Source organism: Falco biarmicus, chromosome 1, assembly GCF_023638135.1.
Source record: "Falco biarmicus isolate bFalBia1 chromosome 1, bFalBia1.pri, whole genome shotgun sequence".
Taxonomy (NCBI): domain Eukaryota; kingdom Metazoa; phylum Chordata; class Aves; order Falconiformes; family Falconidae; genus Falco; species Falco biarmicus.
The window spans coordinates 8,359,080-8,376,044 of record NC_079288.1 but is presented as its reverse complement, the minus strand read 5'-3'; the positions used below and the strand labels follow the sequence as shown (position 1 = coordinate 8,376,044).

Here is a 16,965-nt window from a genome sequence, read left to right as displayed (position 1 = left end):
ATCCTCCCCTATCCCATCCGCCCCCGCGGCGGCCGCGCTCGTCATGGCCTCGGCGCGCGCCTCCCCTCCCCCGGCCCATGATGCAGCGCGGCGGCGGCTCGCGCTCAAGATGGCGGCGGAGCGGCAGGGCGCCGGCGGGGGTCGTGGCGGGGCGGGAGGTGGCGGCGGCGGCGGCAGCGGCGGAGGCGCGGAGGAGAACAAGGAGAACGAGAGGCCGACCGGGCCGCAGGCCGGTAACTTCGGCGACAGCCTGGGCCTGGAGAGTATCCTGTGCCGCGGCGGCGGCGGAGGGGGGACGTGGCAGGCCCGGCCCCGTGGGCGGCGGGATGTGGCGGCCGCGGTGGGGAGCGCGGGGCTCAGGCCGCGGGCGGGCGGGCACGGCCCCCTCGGCTTCCCTGCGGGAGGGGGCGGTGGGGCTGCACTGCACTGCCCTGTGCCGGGGCGGCGGGTGGGCGCAGGCCGCGGGGCCTCAGGCGGAGCCGGGCTGTGAGCCCCGCGGTCCCGGCCGGCCCTGGCGGTGGGGGTTTGGTTTGGGTGAAACAGGGGAGTCCGCTGTCCATCTCCGAACTGTGGGTTTGTTCTTTACCTTTGCAGTTTCTTCCGAACCGTGTGGCAGCTGTCGTCAGCCTTCAAAGCAGAACTCTGTGCTAGGCTGCGGGCTTTAGATGAGAGTAGGCTGTCAGCAGTCTGCCGGTGGTAGTATTAATGGCTGAAGTGGGCAACAATGGGTAAAATAAATCTTAACAAATATGCTGAGATGGCAAACTGGCTCCTTCAGATTTAGCGCTTCTAGAATCTGATGCGGCACGTAAAAGCTAGTGGCATTTTTGCATGTGAAACTTTCATGTGAAACTAGTCCAGCTGCACAGCTGTGGTTGAGCTGAGTTTTATCTTCTGGGTAAGAGGAAAACCCAAATGAAATAAGGTTGCAGTTTTCCATTTAGTGTGTAGCAGGTGTTGTAAAGTTAGTAACTTGAGTGAGATGTGGACGTTTGCCCTGATAATGTTAGGAACACCTAGGTCAATGAAAAACTAAGTAATATAGGGGATATGAATTCAGCGAGTAGTTGCACAGGATAAAAAACAGTCTGAAAAAAACCCTTAGGTAGACAGCAAGAACAGGGATCGCTGTGTTGAGACATTGCAGTATGACTTCTCTTCTACAAGTGCAAACTAATTCAGTATGATAACTGTGAATGCAGTTTTTTAGTACTTAAACTAAAGAGACTTTCTTTTAGGTGTAATTCCAAGAAAACACTTTAATAGGCATCTGCTCTTCTAAACTTTAAGTCTGGTAGTTTCTTTTTCTCTAGGTATAGAAATAGTATTTCTTTTGGTGGGGTCATTGTATAGTCTGGTTCTGGTTTTGTGGGGTTTTCTTAAGGCTTCTTGGTAAAGCGTAAAGGGGAAATTCTCGGGTATAAAGCATACAGCACAGAGAGTTCTTGTTTATGATGGAGATTTTGTATTACAAAATAACCTGCCTTGTAAACTGAGTTAAAAACATCAGCTGACTTACTAGAATACAGCGTGATTTTATTTGGTAGCATAACTAAGTGAATAAAGTAAGTACAGGATGCTCGGAAATCGGCAAATATGCTAAAGACTGTAGAGACTGGATGAAAGTCATGCAAATACTGGATGGATAGGGATGCTACTGCAAGTCACAGGGCAGTGCATTCTGTCAGAGGGTACTTGTTACAGTAATACGCAGGAAGACTGGAAATGTGTTGAAAAATGGGGTAGAAAATAAGCCCCCTGAATACTTCCCATAAGCTCTTATGAGGTTTTCTGTCCGAAAGCAGTTTGTTTGTGGAAGCTGCGTCAGGAAAGCAGCAGTGTTTCTGTTCGGTGTACTTATTTTCCTGAGAGATGGGATGTTTAAGGGCTGGAAAGCTGTTCTCTCTTTCAATTTTGCCAACAAAACTGTGTCACAAGTGTGATTGTGGAGGCGGTATAGTGTAGCTAGGGTAGTCAGTTCTGTTAGCCTAGATGTGTCTGTTGGCATAGCTTATCTTGAAACGAGCTCTAGCAACAGCAAGATTCTAATGGTGGCTTGTAAGATGAAGTGCTTGTGGTATGTTTTAGTCCTGGCCTTGGCAGTCATAAAGCTCTGAAGTAAGCAGTGAAGGCATGAGGTCTTTTAGGACCATCAGTTCTCTCAACTTTTTGTTTTTATGATTTTTTGGGTGCTGCTCTGTCCGAAGTACATTTGTTTAATGGAACCTATAGGGTTCCCTTCTTCATTCTACGCCAAAATAACAGAACTGGTTACAGTTCTGTCTATCTGCCTTAACACAAATTGCAGTCCTTCAGATTGTGAAGGAGTCTCAGCAGCAGCACGGTTTAAGACACGGAGACTTCCAGAGGTACAGGTTAGTAAACAGTGTGCGTGTCTTGGAGTCACTGGTGCGTCTTGGCTAACTTCATATAAAATGTAAATCCACTGTAGCAGGCAACAAAAATGATCTGCCAAGTAAATACCCCTTCATAGGGTGCGTTGTGTGAAGCAATGTATGCTTTTTTTCATTAGATGTGATGTGCTGTGACTGTTCCATTTAGGAGGGTACAGGCTGGCTCTTGTTTCTCTATTGCCTTTTAAGAGCTTGTTTGTTAACTCCTCACAGATAATCGCTATACTTTTCCAGAACTGAGCGTTCAATAAACATACATAAAGCAATTAGATTTTTCCAGATTAAAAATTATTACATGTCTTATTATGTTTCTTGTATTCTGTTAGCTGCTGGCTTACAGGTAGTTTCTGCACTACCTCTTACTGTATGTCATATATGGCATTCTTAGTTGTTAAAACATTGCCTGTCACAGCCTTTAGTCCTTTTTTTTTCTGGTGGGAGAAAGCAGCAAACAGAAGCAAAGTTGTTCTTTGGGCAAACTGACTGTGATCATCTTTTCTTTAGGGGTTATTGCTCCCGCAGGCTAAGGCGGCTCCGTAAAACTCTTAACTTCAAGATGGGAAACAGGCACAAGTTCACTGGGAAGAAAGTAACTGAGGAGATTCTCTCGGACAACAGGTACAGTCACTGGATGGAATCGAGCATTCAGTATATAAGTGAATAGTTTCTTTCATTTCGGTAATTGCGTGTGATGTGGTGGTGGAAAACTGTTCTGTAAAATATACTCAGAAATGTTTCTTTTAGAGATGTATGTTGTTGATACCAATAAAAGATGAAAGTTCAGGTTGCAGTGCAGGAGGAAGAGGCACTGTTCAGATCCTGCTTCATCATGTGAACAAGTAGGAGAAGAGGGAGCAGCAACAGCCAGTTCTGTCTCTTCCCTCATAGTTGCTAAAATGGGTTCTTCTCATAATCGGTAAACTACTTCGATATTAAGGAGGAAATGCTTATTCAGATCTGTTGCAAGGTAGCCTTGTAAATGGTGGTAATGTAAAGGGTGTAGCCAGCAAGGTTGGAGACATTATTCCTTCCCTTTGAACAGAAATACTGGATTGCAGGTTTTACTTAGATTTTCAGAATTTGGCAGAATGCTTGTCTGACAGAATATGTAGAGAATAGCCAAGATCTTGGGCTCATTTCCTGTCTTCTAGAAACAATTGAAATGTCTGCTGTCGTCTCTTTTGTTGTGGGGAAAAGAAAACATGCTGTTGTCTTCACCTGTTTTGTTATGAAGCCAGATGCGTTATAGCATTAGCTGATGGGAAAGCAGACATGTTTACCCGTATTGAACCAGTGTTCCAATATGGGTAAACCAAGAGTGACCTGAAATCATAATTCCCTTGTCATTGCAACGTCTTGTGGCGCTACAGAGTGATACCGTATTCTCTTCCTCGGTTGGGTAATTACATTTCTGTAGTGAGAAATACAGTAGAAAACAGTTAGGAGTAATAGGAATTTGTGCACTTGGAAAGTTAAGAAATGAAAGCATCTACCTCTTACTAACCAAGCTAAACTTTTGTTACCAAACTTTGCAGATCATATGGCAAAGAACTAGTGGTGATGTGGTAATACTTGTTTGAATGTCATTATTTTTCATTAATTTTCCTTTGCCCTTTAGGTATTTGCTGTTGATTCTGATGGATGCAGAGAGAGCCTGGAGTTACGCCATGCAGCTGAAACAGGAAGCAAACACAGAGCCTCGCAAACGATTTCACTTGCTGTCTCGCCTGCGCAAAGCTGTGAAACATGCTGAGGAGCTGGAACGACTGTGTGAAAGTAACCGGGTGGATGCCAAAACAAAGCTGGAAGCTCAGGTAACCACTGATACGTTGCTCTTGTTTTACAGCAAAAGCTGAACAAGAAACCTTTGGATTTTGGTTGAAGAGATTATTCTCATCTAGCAATAGATAATCAAAATTGACTAATTTTCGAACTGGATAATGTCTCCCTTTGAATGGCTTGGACTTACTGTTAATGCAGCTGCTGGAATTGCAGAAATAACCAGTGGCACCAGCCAAGATGAGGACTTGGTGTTTAGGAGTTTATTAAGTGTATCTAATTACTGTTCTTCAAAGCAAGGACAATCGTTTAATTAAAAAAAAAAAAGAATTGAGGCTAAAGTGATGCAACACAGCATAAGAAACTGTGCTTATCTGTTCTTAAGTGCCCTAAAGTAGCCACCTAGAGCAATTGTAGCTTTGGTTCATGGAACATAGAAAGCAGCTGTGTTGTGATATTGGCCTCTGTGAACAAGGAGCTGCAATGGTATACTTGGTTAATTTAAACTGCTGTTTTGTAGCTTATTGCTGGGGGGGGAAAAAGCTTTGTGATGTCAGTGGGCCATGTTTGATTGCATAGCAAGCAAGAAACATCTTTCATTTTGTCTCCTTAGAAATGTAGCAATGTCGGTTAAAAGAAAAAAAAGGCAGGTAGCTCTTAACCCGTAATCCAAATCAGCTGTCTTCTGTGGAAAGACCAGATGAATAGGGCAAGGCTTAGGCACTTAACTGTAGGCATTGCAGCAGCCTTCATACTAAAGGTTGTGCAAACTGGACTGTCTGTCTTGGGGAAATAACTTGCCCTTGCACTGTCTGCAGGCGTACATGGCTTACCTCACAGGAATGCTTCGTTTTGAACACCAGGAGTGGAAGGCAGCAATGGAGGCTTTCAACAAATGCAAGTGAGTTCCCACACTTTACTGGCTTCATTTAGCAAATAATACTGGATCAGTCTGGTAAGTTTATATATTGTACATACAGCAACTCTGAGTTGTTTAGTTAGTTATGCACTTAACTAGGAGGTACTGCTGAAGAAATAACCATCCGACAGAGTAGAGACACAAACTCTTCCCTTAAGATAACATCTCACAAATCAACGCCTATTGCAGTGTTAATGTTTATTCTTTGCTGTAGGACCATATATGAAAAACTGGCTAATGCTTTCACAGAAGAACAAGCTGTGCTGTATAACCAGCGTGTGGAAGAGATCTCACCCAACATTCGCTACTGTGCCTATAATATTGGTAAGGAAAGGGAGGGAGTACCTTGTCACCAACAAAGAGCAAAGCTTGTTCACAGGAAAGGAATATTGACTTGATAATTAAATACTGGTCCAAGTGTCATGAGTCCATAATGTTTTGGGCAAATTCTGCACACATTCTGGGTCAGTTTAGCACTGGAGAAATACAGTCATTGTGCAACAGTGCATGTGGTTTTATGTATAAAGGCAAAATGCCATTTTGCATTAGTTTGCTTATGAAGTCAGAATGAAATTGCAAATTTATTCTATTTGTCCCAAGTTGCTAGTATAAAATCTATTGATTAGCTTTTCTGTATTAAAATAATTTGTGAACTGGGATGGAAATGTGATCTTGATTTGTTAATTCTTTCAGGTGACCAGTCTGCCATGAATGAGTTGATGCAGATGAGACTGAGGTCTGGTGGCACTGAAGGTCTTCTTGCAGAAAAACTGGAGGTAACTTAACTGCATGATTCAAGTTGAAACATTCATTATCACTCTGTTGAACACAAATATTGCTGCAGCACACCAGTCGAGAGCCAAAACATGTCGGCAGTGAGCAAGCAAGCATGGGCTCTATGGGAAACCACACTTTCCTAAAAAGTCCTTTCATTTCAGAATAGTCAAGTCTATCGTGAATTTGAAAGGTTCAGTATTGGATACCTTAAAGTTCAAGCTCGTTAAGTTAAGTCTGTTTTCTGCAGGCTTTGATTACCCAAACTCGAGCAAAGCAGGCAGCCACGATGAGCGAGGTGGAGTGGAGAGGAAGAACTGTTCCAGTGAAGATAGACAAAGTGAGGATCTTCTTGCTGGGGCTGGCAGACAACGAAGCAGCGATTGTTCAGGTAACCCAGAAATGAAACCATCACCAGTGCCAGCGTTCTAACTCTCCTCTTTCCTTCAGTGTGCAAGATAATACATGATGCTTAGACTAAAGGCATTTTGTCAAACATGGGGCTGGAAGGCTAAAAGTAAAAGTGGGAATATTGACTAAAACCCAAAGCTGAAGTGTCAGCTGGGGATAGCTCCCACAATCTACTAACTGGTAGTCTGGGAGATCTGTTCTGAGTATTACTGCTCTTTTGAACATTCTGTGCTCCTTTCAGTGGCAGGATGATAACCGTTACTATTTGTAAGTCACTCAGAAGTGAAAAGTACAATTTTAAGAGTAACTGGTTTTGAATTACTGTTCTGATTTCTTTTAAGTATCTTGCTTAAATGCTCTGACTTCAGAGCAACCAGAAGAAAAAAGACATATATCGATCAAGTTTTTCAGCAACAAAAAGCAATTTGCCAGGTGAAACAGGTGCTATGAGATTTATAGCAGTCTCTTCCTGACTTATGTAAATCCTCAGAAGCAGGAGGAGGGTTACTGAATGAATCAATTTCAAACGTAATAGTTCTGGAACACTTGTAATGGCACATGCTATGCATGTCTTTAGTATTGTAGCCAAGTTTTCCACATGGGACTTTTTCCTTGGAAACGGTGCCCAGATGGTGCATTCTGCTTCCCAGTGGCTGCATAGAGCACCGTTGCTGTTTGAAAAGGCAGCGAAAGGATCTTTAGTAACAATTGTCGCTACAAAAGATGGGATTTTTGCAGCATTAAAAATCATTTATCACCAGAATAATGATAAATAGAAATCTAAATCATAAAATGAAAACCCTACAAAGGTATAAGGCAAGTGGGCCACAGCAGGAGACAGTGCTAAGAAGATAGCGTGAGTAGGATAAACATGGTATGGCTGGGTAGAAAACATTAGGGTTAACTAGTTTTTGTTGTAACGTTACAAATTGTATGTTGCTGAATTTATATTTTTTTGTAGGTAATACATCGGTATGGCCAGGAGGTGGAAGTGCAGCTTAGAGTTCCATGTTCCCTTGTCTAATTTCCACCCTGCCAGGCTAGCAGTCGGCCCTCTTTGTTCCATAAAGCTCTGGCAGAACAGTGATGTGAATTTGTTTTCATCTTGCTTTGTGTTCTTTGGAAGCCCTCACTAAACAGAGGAGTTCTGTGCTACCAGGTCACAACTAGTAATGGTGAGAGCTGAGCACGCAGCAGCAGTATTTACATTCCCAGAGGGCTAAAAGTTGGCCTTTTGAAAGCAGTTCTGCAGTTGCTGTGTCAGCTGTGATGGGCAGTTCAGCTTCAGCTGGATGCATTGTGGTTTCTGGGATCTTTGGCACATTTCTGCTAGTCTTCCCTAAGTCGGAACCCTAACAGAACAGCAGTGCTCTTCAGGGTTTGATTAGAAGCGAACACAAATGTGAGTTTTGTGTAAAAATCAAGATTTTCAGTGCAATTATACAGTTGCTTTCAGTATCTTACTGGTAATGGGAGAAACAGAATAAGTAAGCCAAATTGACATAGAAATCCAAGCTTAAAATTACTTATTTCAGCCCTTTTGTAGACTTGGATGATTTTAAGGGGCCCCGTTGACTAACCAGGTAGAAGTGAGAAGGCTAAAGGGCAGAGCAACGGAAGCGTGCTCCTGTCTGGTATTGCCTCAAGGATTCTGTGGTCATCTCTGGTAACTAGGACTGTAACAGAAATGGGTGGTAATAACTTTCAGAGATGATACACAGTGTTTTGGAACAAAGAAGAAATTAGAAGTGAGCACCCCTAGACTTTCAGAAGTGGATTAAGTGGGATCAGTTCCCTTGATCCCTTTAAGGTGAACGTGTGCTGTTCTGTCGGGGCACTTGAATAACCAGCTGTTGCACTTGTATGCTGGTTTTATGATGTGATATCTCCCAAATCAGAACATATGTGTACTTATGCGTAGAATCAGCTTAACCTTAGGTGGTTTTGCTTAGAAAGGAAAGCCTTTGTTTCATTGCACAGCCCAACCCTTTCCCTGTTTGTGCTTGACTGATGATCCAGCTATGTCTGTTTTCATTTTTGTGCGTACAGTGAAATTGCTGTGCTCCTCTGGGTGAGGTTGAGAATGCTGTCAGACTCGTCTCTGGTTATTCTCAGTAGTCAGTCCCACCTTACAAAATTCTTGCAGCAAATCTTTCTTAAAAAAAATAACAACCAAAAACCACCAAACCCAAAAAATGCCTTCATCTCAGGTCGAGATACCTGAGGCTTTGTGAGGGAGTAAAAATAACATTCCTTAACGGGTTTGCAAACCTGAGGAGAGGCAGAGACAGCAGAGCTCTCTACAGGAGGCAAATAAGTGAGCATGTTTTTAGGCAGTTTTTTTATTCATTTGAACGATTGCAAATTTGTTGCAGAAAAGTTCATCTTATGCTATTACATGACATGGAAGCGATGTAACACAGTGCTGATACGCTTTAAGCCCTCCTTTGATTACTGAGGTTGAGGTTTGTTTCTGGGTGTGTTTTTCCTTTTTTGTTTTTTTTTTGAGTTTTGTGATCCCCATCTGTTTACTGTTTCTGTCACCTGAATGGGAGTTTGGTTTTGGGTGCATTGTTTAATGAGGTACATGATATGCCAGTCCATTAGAGGTCAAGCTTCAACCTGTTTTTCAAAAGTTGGTCGTCGAATTTTGTTTCTGGGGCAGAAGGCTAAAAGCTGCTTCATTTTTTGACAAAATTTGTGGTGACAGCAGAAAAGCACTCGGTGACTCCTGCTACTAAAATACAGGGTTACTTTTAAAAATGCTTCAAACAAATTATTGCCACTATGAGCATTACTAGACTGGGAGTGCAGAGAAGATAATCATCTGCATGTTCTTACCACGTGAGAAAAATTAAGTCAGCATAACAAAAGCAGTCTACATTGGTAGTTTGCCAGTGCAGTAATGCTTAGCTCTTCTGTTACGGGGCCTTTCCCACAGTGCAGTCCAGCCTCAGCTGTTCTCGGAGCAATGTGGGTGCCATCCTGGAAGGGAAGGGAGTTGCTGGGGAGGTAGCTGTTGCAGGGAGGAGGTGCTCAGAGCTGTGTGCACTAGGCCTTCACTGCTGCTACAGTTTTTTGGACAGTTTGTCCCCTTGAACGTACTGCAGGCAGCTACAGATTGGAGTTCTAGCTATCCATGGATCTTAAAGCCATAATTTGGGTTTAAATTTGTGTAAATCTCCTCAGTTAATTCTTGCATCGTGGGACGCAAAAGACAAAAATTTATGATATCTGTCTTAACTTCCCTTTGCTCTTAGGCAGAAAATGAGGAGACAAAGGAACGTTTGTTTGAATCTTTACTCAGTGAGTGTAGAGATGCCATTCAGGCTGTTCGGGAAGATCTGAAACCAGACCAGGTAAGCAGCAAACATCAGCGTTTTACTTTCAACAACATAGCGTTTCTTTGGGACAGATCTGTTATTGTTAAAGGTGCTTAACAATAGCAGTGACTGTGATTTATTTAATAAAAAGCTGCAGAAGTGTCTATCATGTTTTATTTTATTCTCTTCAGAACAGGAGAGAGTGAATAGCAGTGCAGAAGACCTCATTCTTCTGTCTGGAAGTCTGTTATAACTTCCCTAATTTACCCAAACCTTGAGTTGTTTCTGATGTTTTCTTCCCTTGGCTGCCAGTTTTAAGTAAATCACATGGTATTTTGTTTAATTTCCGCAGAAACAGCGGGAACACTCTTTGGAAAATGATTCTGGGAAGGTGTCCAACATCCAGTACTTACACAGGTAATAGGCAAACATTGCTGCCTGCACTAGTGTGAAGAAGTCATGTTCTTATCTCAAGATTTTATTTTTGTTTGGTTTTGTTTTATGGGGTTTTGTTCTGGGCTTCTCAGATCTCAAAGGATGACTGTACAGATAAGGATCTGATTTATGCAGCTTTGAAAACATTTTACTTAAGACTCATGTTGACCCTTCAGATATTGCCCCCCCCCCCCCCCCCCCCCGCTATTAGTAACAGCTTAGACTGGGGGGAGTGTTTTTTTCAGAACAAAGAGTAATGTCTGAGTAGTTCTGACAGTCTGCTAATGGTATTTTATCTGCTTAGTTATTTGACTTACATCAAGCTGTCAACAGCCATCAAGCGCAATGAGAGCATGGCAAAGTCTCTGCAGAAGGCACTGCTGCAGCAGCAGCGGTCCGAAGAGGATGGCAAGCGCACACCACGGCCTCAGGACCTGATCCGTCTTTATGATATCATTTTGCAGGTAATGGTGGGGAAACAAATCTAATTCTTCATACTAACTGGAGAATTTTGGTACAAAAAGTTATTGTAGAAAATATAGCCGTGCAAGTGAACTGCCTGTGAAGTCTGAAGAGCAACCTACCATCACCTTGTTGAAGATGTTTGACGTCTACGTGAAACACAGAACCCCCCTTCTAATTGTGAACAGAAAATGCTGCTAGAATGTGTCCCCTTGGTTGTACATGAATGCAGTTTTAAAAATAGTTTTTGAACTATTTCATGCAGCACCCTGATAGCTGCCTTAGCTTCTGCTGGCCAGAGAAAGTAGCAGTTAAAGGTACTTAAAATGTACTTGTTCTTCATAAAATTTATGTGAGAAACTGCTTCTATTAACTGTGGGAGCCTGTGGCTGAAGCAGTTGTGAATGGGAAAGGGAAATGCCTTATGAAAAAATTACTTCATGTGAAATCTGAGGAGTCTTTGTCCTAATTCCGGTTTTTGTCAGGAAATCTGTCCTGAGGGCAAATTTGCACAAGTTTAAATGAGCGTTCTTTACAAAGTTAGCATACTGATAATTAGAAAACTGGAAACTATTTCCATGGGAGTGTACTGTTGACTTGTTAAAAGGGGCAGCTTTCTCTTACTCTGGCAGATTCCATAGGAAAATGCCTGCATTTGTTGTTCTCCTTTGCACAGAACCTCGTGGAACTGACACAACTTCCTGGCCTAGAAGAGGACAAGAACTTCCAAAAAGAGATTGGATTGAAGACACTTGTGTACAAAGCTTACAGGTGACTGAGAAACAGCCAGGTTTTCTTGAGCAGGCATTACATCTTCGAAGGTTGAAAGCTCTGTGTCCTGTACAGGACTTTAATGCAGTTTCCACTACCCTTTTGTGAAGGGGAAACTGGCCGGTGCTGCTTAAGAGTATCTCCTGTTACATCAGTCATTTGAGTTGGCAGAAGGTATGGATAACAAACATGTCAGGGATCCCCTCTTGGCTGTTGCAGGTGTTTCTTCATTGCGCAGTCCTATGTCCTGGTAAAGAAATGGAGCGAAGCTCTTGTTTTATACGAAAGAGTGCAGAAATATGCCCGTGAAGTTCAGTCAGGAGCCGGACCTTATAGGAACAGCTTGAAGGTAAGAACCCAGTCCTGTGAGTAGAAGGGAGCTGAAGTTTATGAAGAAACTCTGTCCTGGGATTTATTGTCAATTAGGAGTCAGGCCATTACAATTCAAGACTGATCTTTAGGGAGAAGAGTAATGCGAGTGTGACTTCTTGACATATTATGGTAGAGACTTCCTGGTCATGTGGAAATGCTTCACCTGGCCGCTTGCTTTGGAGGAGAGGCAGACTTGCTGTAACAGCTCCATAACAATTTACCACTTTTTCTCACATGTGCATTTTCTATTATACAACTTCTGTAGTGCCTGAAGGACTGTACTGTAGCTTTTCTCTTCTGTGAAGGCTTATCAGCACTAGGACTTAATTTCTTAGCTCTTTGTCAGGTTTGACCTTTGTCCTAACTCCTAAACTGGCACGTTTGAGGGTCTCAAATGATTTTCTTTTAATGATCTAGGAGCTGCCTGATGTTCAGGATCTGATCACTCAAGTCAATGCAGAGAAATACTCCTTGCAAGCAGCAGCTATATTAGGTGAGTTGCAGAATTAACTAGAGCTCTAACATCTCTTGAATAATGGCTCTGCAGCTATTTAAATTCTGAAGTTCCAAGGGTTTTCCCACTGCACTCTGATCTATGTTGGCTCTGGAAAATGTCTGTAACCCTCCCCCCGCCCTTTCAGTTCTAGCTGTGTGTAGTGCAGCTAGGCAACCAGTGACCAGACATTTGGTATCTTGCTGCCTGCCCAGAGATGCAAAAACACTTCGTGAAGATGTGCATCTGTTTTGGTAACCTGCACAGAACACTGTGTTTAATGTTTGATTATTTTTACTGCAAACAAGTTGGCTTTATTCGTCCCAGTTTTGCCTAGCTGGGAGAAATGCTGAGAAAGGGGAGAGTGGTGATGCTCTGCTCTTTGTCAGTGTCAACCAGGTTAGCAGAACTTTGGGGGAATTGATGAACTGTGTGATTTCTTGGGCTGCTGCTTTTGCTGTGCCTGCTGCTGGAAACCCAAAATAAGTAGTGGATTGCCTTGTCTTCTATTGTCCTAGTACCGTTTAAACAGACCACGCTGTGGTTTTACCATCTGCTGCTTTGCGCTTAACTCAAAATCTGTGCTTCCTGTAGGAGCTTCTTATGACAATGCGAAGGAAAAACTCCATTACTGGAGAGCTGTTGGCTCTAGATGAGTATGTGTGATCCTCTTAGTCTAGAAAGCCAGTGGATTCTGCTGAAAGTATGGTCTTCTGTATCCTAGAAAGCAGGGTTCATAGCTAAGCTTACAGGACTGGGTTAGTCTTACTTTATGCCAAGATCTAGTCTGTTATTCTTAACACTTTTTCTTCAATTTTGCAGATGCAAATGATACTCATGAGACCGAGTCTCCATCTCAGGTCAAGGATGGCAAGGTAAGAGCTGAGAGCCTGGGCAAATTCTAGTAGTGTTCTTAATGAACATTACTTCTAACCTGTTACCTGAATGTGTCTCACAACTCAAGAAATGTTATGCTGACTGGAGTTTGTCACGACTAGTGTATTTAAGAGATTTTATTAGGCTGGTTTTCATTCTGCAAGTCCTGAAGGTCGCTGACAGAGTTGGTTCCTTAGGTAGGAGCTAGGCAGCTGCTTGCAGCATCTAGTGTGGCATCATCTTTTTTTTTTTTTATTAGTTTTCTCCCTGCACATGGGAAGGTTTTCCAGAGATCCTGCAGTGATGCTTTGACGGGGTTCGAATAATTGTCAAGGGCCCAATATGTCACAGAAGAGAATTTCAGCTTCTGTTGTTCCAGTTGCTGTTTAATCGTCTTTGCTTGTTTCGCCATTGTCAGCTTTGATTTGATACGCGTTTAATTTGTGTTTCTGCATCGGTCTTTTTCAGCCACTCTCGGAACGGTTTGAGACTTTCTGTCTGGATCCTTCTCTTGTCAGCAAGCAAGTCAGCCTCGTGCACTTCCCTCCGGGCTTCCAGCCCATTCCATGCAAACCCTTGTTCTTTGACCTGGCCCTTAATCATGTTGCTTTCCCACCTCTGGAGGACAAGGTGGAGCAGAAGGCCAAGAGTGGCCTCACGGGTTATATAAAGGGCATCTTTGGATTCAAAAGTTAACCAGGACCCCCTGAGGATCAGAGGTTTTATTCTGTGTTGAAGGAAAAGCTCCAAGAGGTTCTAGGACACAAATATCTGCACCTGAAACCCACAGAGGGAAGTTCTACCATCTTCTTCCCTGTGTTCTGTGTATATGTCTGTGCACTTGCATTCTCTCCCAGTGTATTAAAGACAAACAACCTGTTCAGAAACATACATACACTGTAAATAGCTGAAAATAATCTGGAGCACAGAGAAATTCCATTCTGCTTGGAGAAGCTGGAGTTTGCTTTATGACCAGTGGCCTGTTCAGGGCTGGTACACATCTACGTACCATGGACCAGGGCATAGGTACAATTTGATTCCTCTCTCCACCCCATTATTTGACTCTATAATTTGGTATTTTGGTCTAGAAATCTGGATGTGATGGGGAAACAGAGGCAGAAATAGATGCAAAACTAAACCAGCAAGGTGAGGCTGCCTACACGAAGGCTACGAAACAGTAGCCAAGGGGGCTAACTTCTCTTTCCCTTCTGACTCCCAGAAGCCTCTGTGTTTTAAAAAAATGTAACATCCAGAAATGACAAAACGGAGCCTCTTTCCTTATGCGTAATGATAGCATATACCTTACCAAATGTTTAATGGTTACCCGGTTGTGGTGGAGTATAACCTGAATTTGTACTCTGGGCCAACAGGATCCTTCTTTATTGATACACTTTTTGTTAAATACCTAAATACAGTATAGAACCTATTCCTACAAGCCTTCTCCTGGGAAACTAGCTCCATGGGTGGCTTTAGAAACAGCTCCTTGCTCTTCATGGGAAGTTGGGTCTCTTGGTGTTAATTTTGTCTCTGATCTAAACCTTGCCTGAAAACAAGATGATCTTTTTCTGGAGTTCATCTGCTGCTTTTTTACTCATCCTCGGTCAGCATTCACATCTGAAATGAGGAATAAGCAACAGGAGACCAGTAAGTTCTTGAGTGACAGATCTCTGTCATGCCAGACAGCTTTTTTTATAAATTGCCCAGGTGCTGTGGTGATAGGCACTTCCAAAATGCGGGTAATTTCGTAACAGTGATCACTTAAATGGGAGGGAAAAAACCCCACAGCACGTGGGCAGAACCATTCTTAAATAAAGTATTTGGAAGTTTCCACCAGCAATGTTTGGGTTTTCACTCGGTCTGTGGCTGGAAAGTGAAACAATCTGTTCTAGCTGCCTTAATTCTTCTGCACTGGTTGTCCTGACTGCGTTGTTTCTCCATTTTTAGGCATTGGAGTTAATAGAGGTGGAAAGGGAACTGTTTTAAATGATTGGATTGTTGTTGTCATGGGAATTTTCCATGCAAGGTGCATGTCAGATGAATGGGGGGAATTAACAATTCCCATTATTTTAATATGAATGTTTGCTTCTTTGTTCCAAGTTGATCTGATTTGTGAGTTCTCAAAGTACAAAGCAGCTTTCAAGAGGACTGTGCTTGGAAAGAAGTAGGAGAAAGAGGAGGAACTTTTTGTGTTTAATTTTTGCAACATGGAAACACAATGGGAATTTCTGGTATTCTGGCTAATTCCATTTGTCTCTGTATGCCAAGGGCCAGGAGGATTTTACAAAAGGAAGGGAAAGTGTAGAGTTGAAGGAAACACAGAAGACTTACCTAATCATCAGATGACAATTTCTAGAAAACGTGGTCTTGAATGGCAGATTTCCTCATAAACCCTGATCCCTGGTCGTGCAGTAACCGGCGCAGGCATCAGCTGGTTCGTCTGCCCCATGGTACCTCTTTCTGTGTACGTTACCCTGAGCTTCTCTCTCTCCTTTTCAGCTTTTATATCAAATCACTTTGAGAACTGTTCTCCTGTTTGGTTTGCAAACCAAACTCCTTTCTGCTTTCCTACCACAAATCTGTGTGATACCTGGATTGATTCCAGTGAAACTTGTACTGTGGCCACTTTTTAATTGGTTACTGTTACAAAAAGCTAACGGCAATTGGCCTCTTGATGTCAAACAACTTTTGACAGGTAACTGATCGGTTGAACGCAGATAAGAAATCTGAAAACAATAAAGTTTTATTCCTGACCTCTGAGGCGTGTAGTTGATGTTGAGCATTGAGAACACCAAGCACTCTGCCTCCAGAGCATTCAGAGGATCAAGGTGACACCATCGCCTGGGGCTGTGGAACCCCTGGAGAATGGCCACTTAGTTCTGGAGGAGGATCTTCTGCCCGAGGGCTCCGGTAACACCTTGCACCACTCCGAGAGGTAACTTGGCTTACTTGTTTTGGTGTCATGTTAATGGAAAGTGAGTGGAGTGGGGTTTGGAAGCAGTGTTGTGACTTAACGTGGAAGGCGCTAGGAAAAAATACAAAAATGTAAAAAAAGGAGGGGAAAAAAAAAATCCCTCAAATCACCTGTGTGTTGAAAACCAGACTCACAAAGTTTATTGAAGCTTTTAGCCCTGCCGTGGAGCTTGGAAGGGCAAAGTCGGGGCTTGGACCCCAGCAGTTAGGAGGGAACGGCGCTGGCAAGTGCAGTGCCCGATGCGACGTGCTGAACAGATTCCCCCGAATGCCAGGGGTGGGTTGTGCCTGAAACAGCCGGAGCAAGATGCAGAGCACGGGTTTGTGGTGCTTGGAAACCTGCTTCCTTGCTGCTCGGTTCTTTCATTAGGCTTGCTTTAAAGTGTTTGCTCTTTTTTCCATGAATGAATGGGCAAGTAGGCCACATGATTGCCCTCAGACAGGAAGCTCCAGCGGAATGGTCGAGATTGTTGCTTTCAATCAGCTTTTCCGATGGAGTATCTTTGGGTTAGCACTGGAATTTTAATTACAGGCTGAGCTTGCCATGCCTGGTACCACTGCATCAATTAAAATAGGAATGAGATGTACATCATGACCCTCAGCCCCACCATTGGTGATATGTCTGTGTCTTGGGCAATGTTCACTTCTAGTAGTGTGCTCCGAGGGGTCTGGTGACAACGGATGGGTCTCGAGGGACTGATGGGACATCAGAGAAACGGTGAGCATGAGACAAACGTGGCAGTTCAAAGAGAGAAATGAGAAGTGACACGCGGGATGGTTGTAGTCTGGCCTGGGAGCTCCTAAAGGTCTCTGCCTTTCTTAAAACGAGGAGTTGCCGGTATTTTAAGCCGAAGGGGTTGTGTTACTAGAGAAAGTCATCGCTGTAAGAGCGTCCCAGGGGAGCACGGGCAGCGAGTTCCCTGTGAGTGGCTGCGTTGCCTTGAGCTGGCTGTGGGTCCGGCTGGC

The 16,965-nt window shown here is 43.4% G+C and overlaps 1 protein-coding gene across 1 annotated transcript; it reads left to right on the top strand.

Moving 5' to 3' along the window:
- The first annotated feature begins 93 nt into the window (after positions 1–93).
- On the top strand, positions 94–15,779 carry SRP68 (signal recognition particle 68). The gene is made up of 16 exons (XM_056345075.1): positions 94–263; positions 2,309–2,375; positions 2,919–3,032; positions 4,033–4,228; positions 5,012–5,094; positions 5,327–5,436; positions 5,806–5,888; positions 6,137–6,277; positions 9,558–9,656; positions 9,973–10,037; positions 10,360–10,519; positions 11,194–11,288; positions 11,508–11,637; positions 12,078–12,153; positions 12,976–13,028; positions 13,498–15,779. The coding sequence occupies exons 1-16, from the start codon at positions 110–112 to the stop codon at positions 13,723–13,725; spliced, it is 1,854 nt and encodes a 617-aa protein (XP_056201050.1). The 5' UTR covers positions 94–109; the 3' UTR covers positions 13,726–15,779.
- The last annotated feature ends 1,186 nt before the right edge of the window (positions 15,780–16,965 follow it).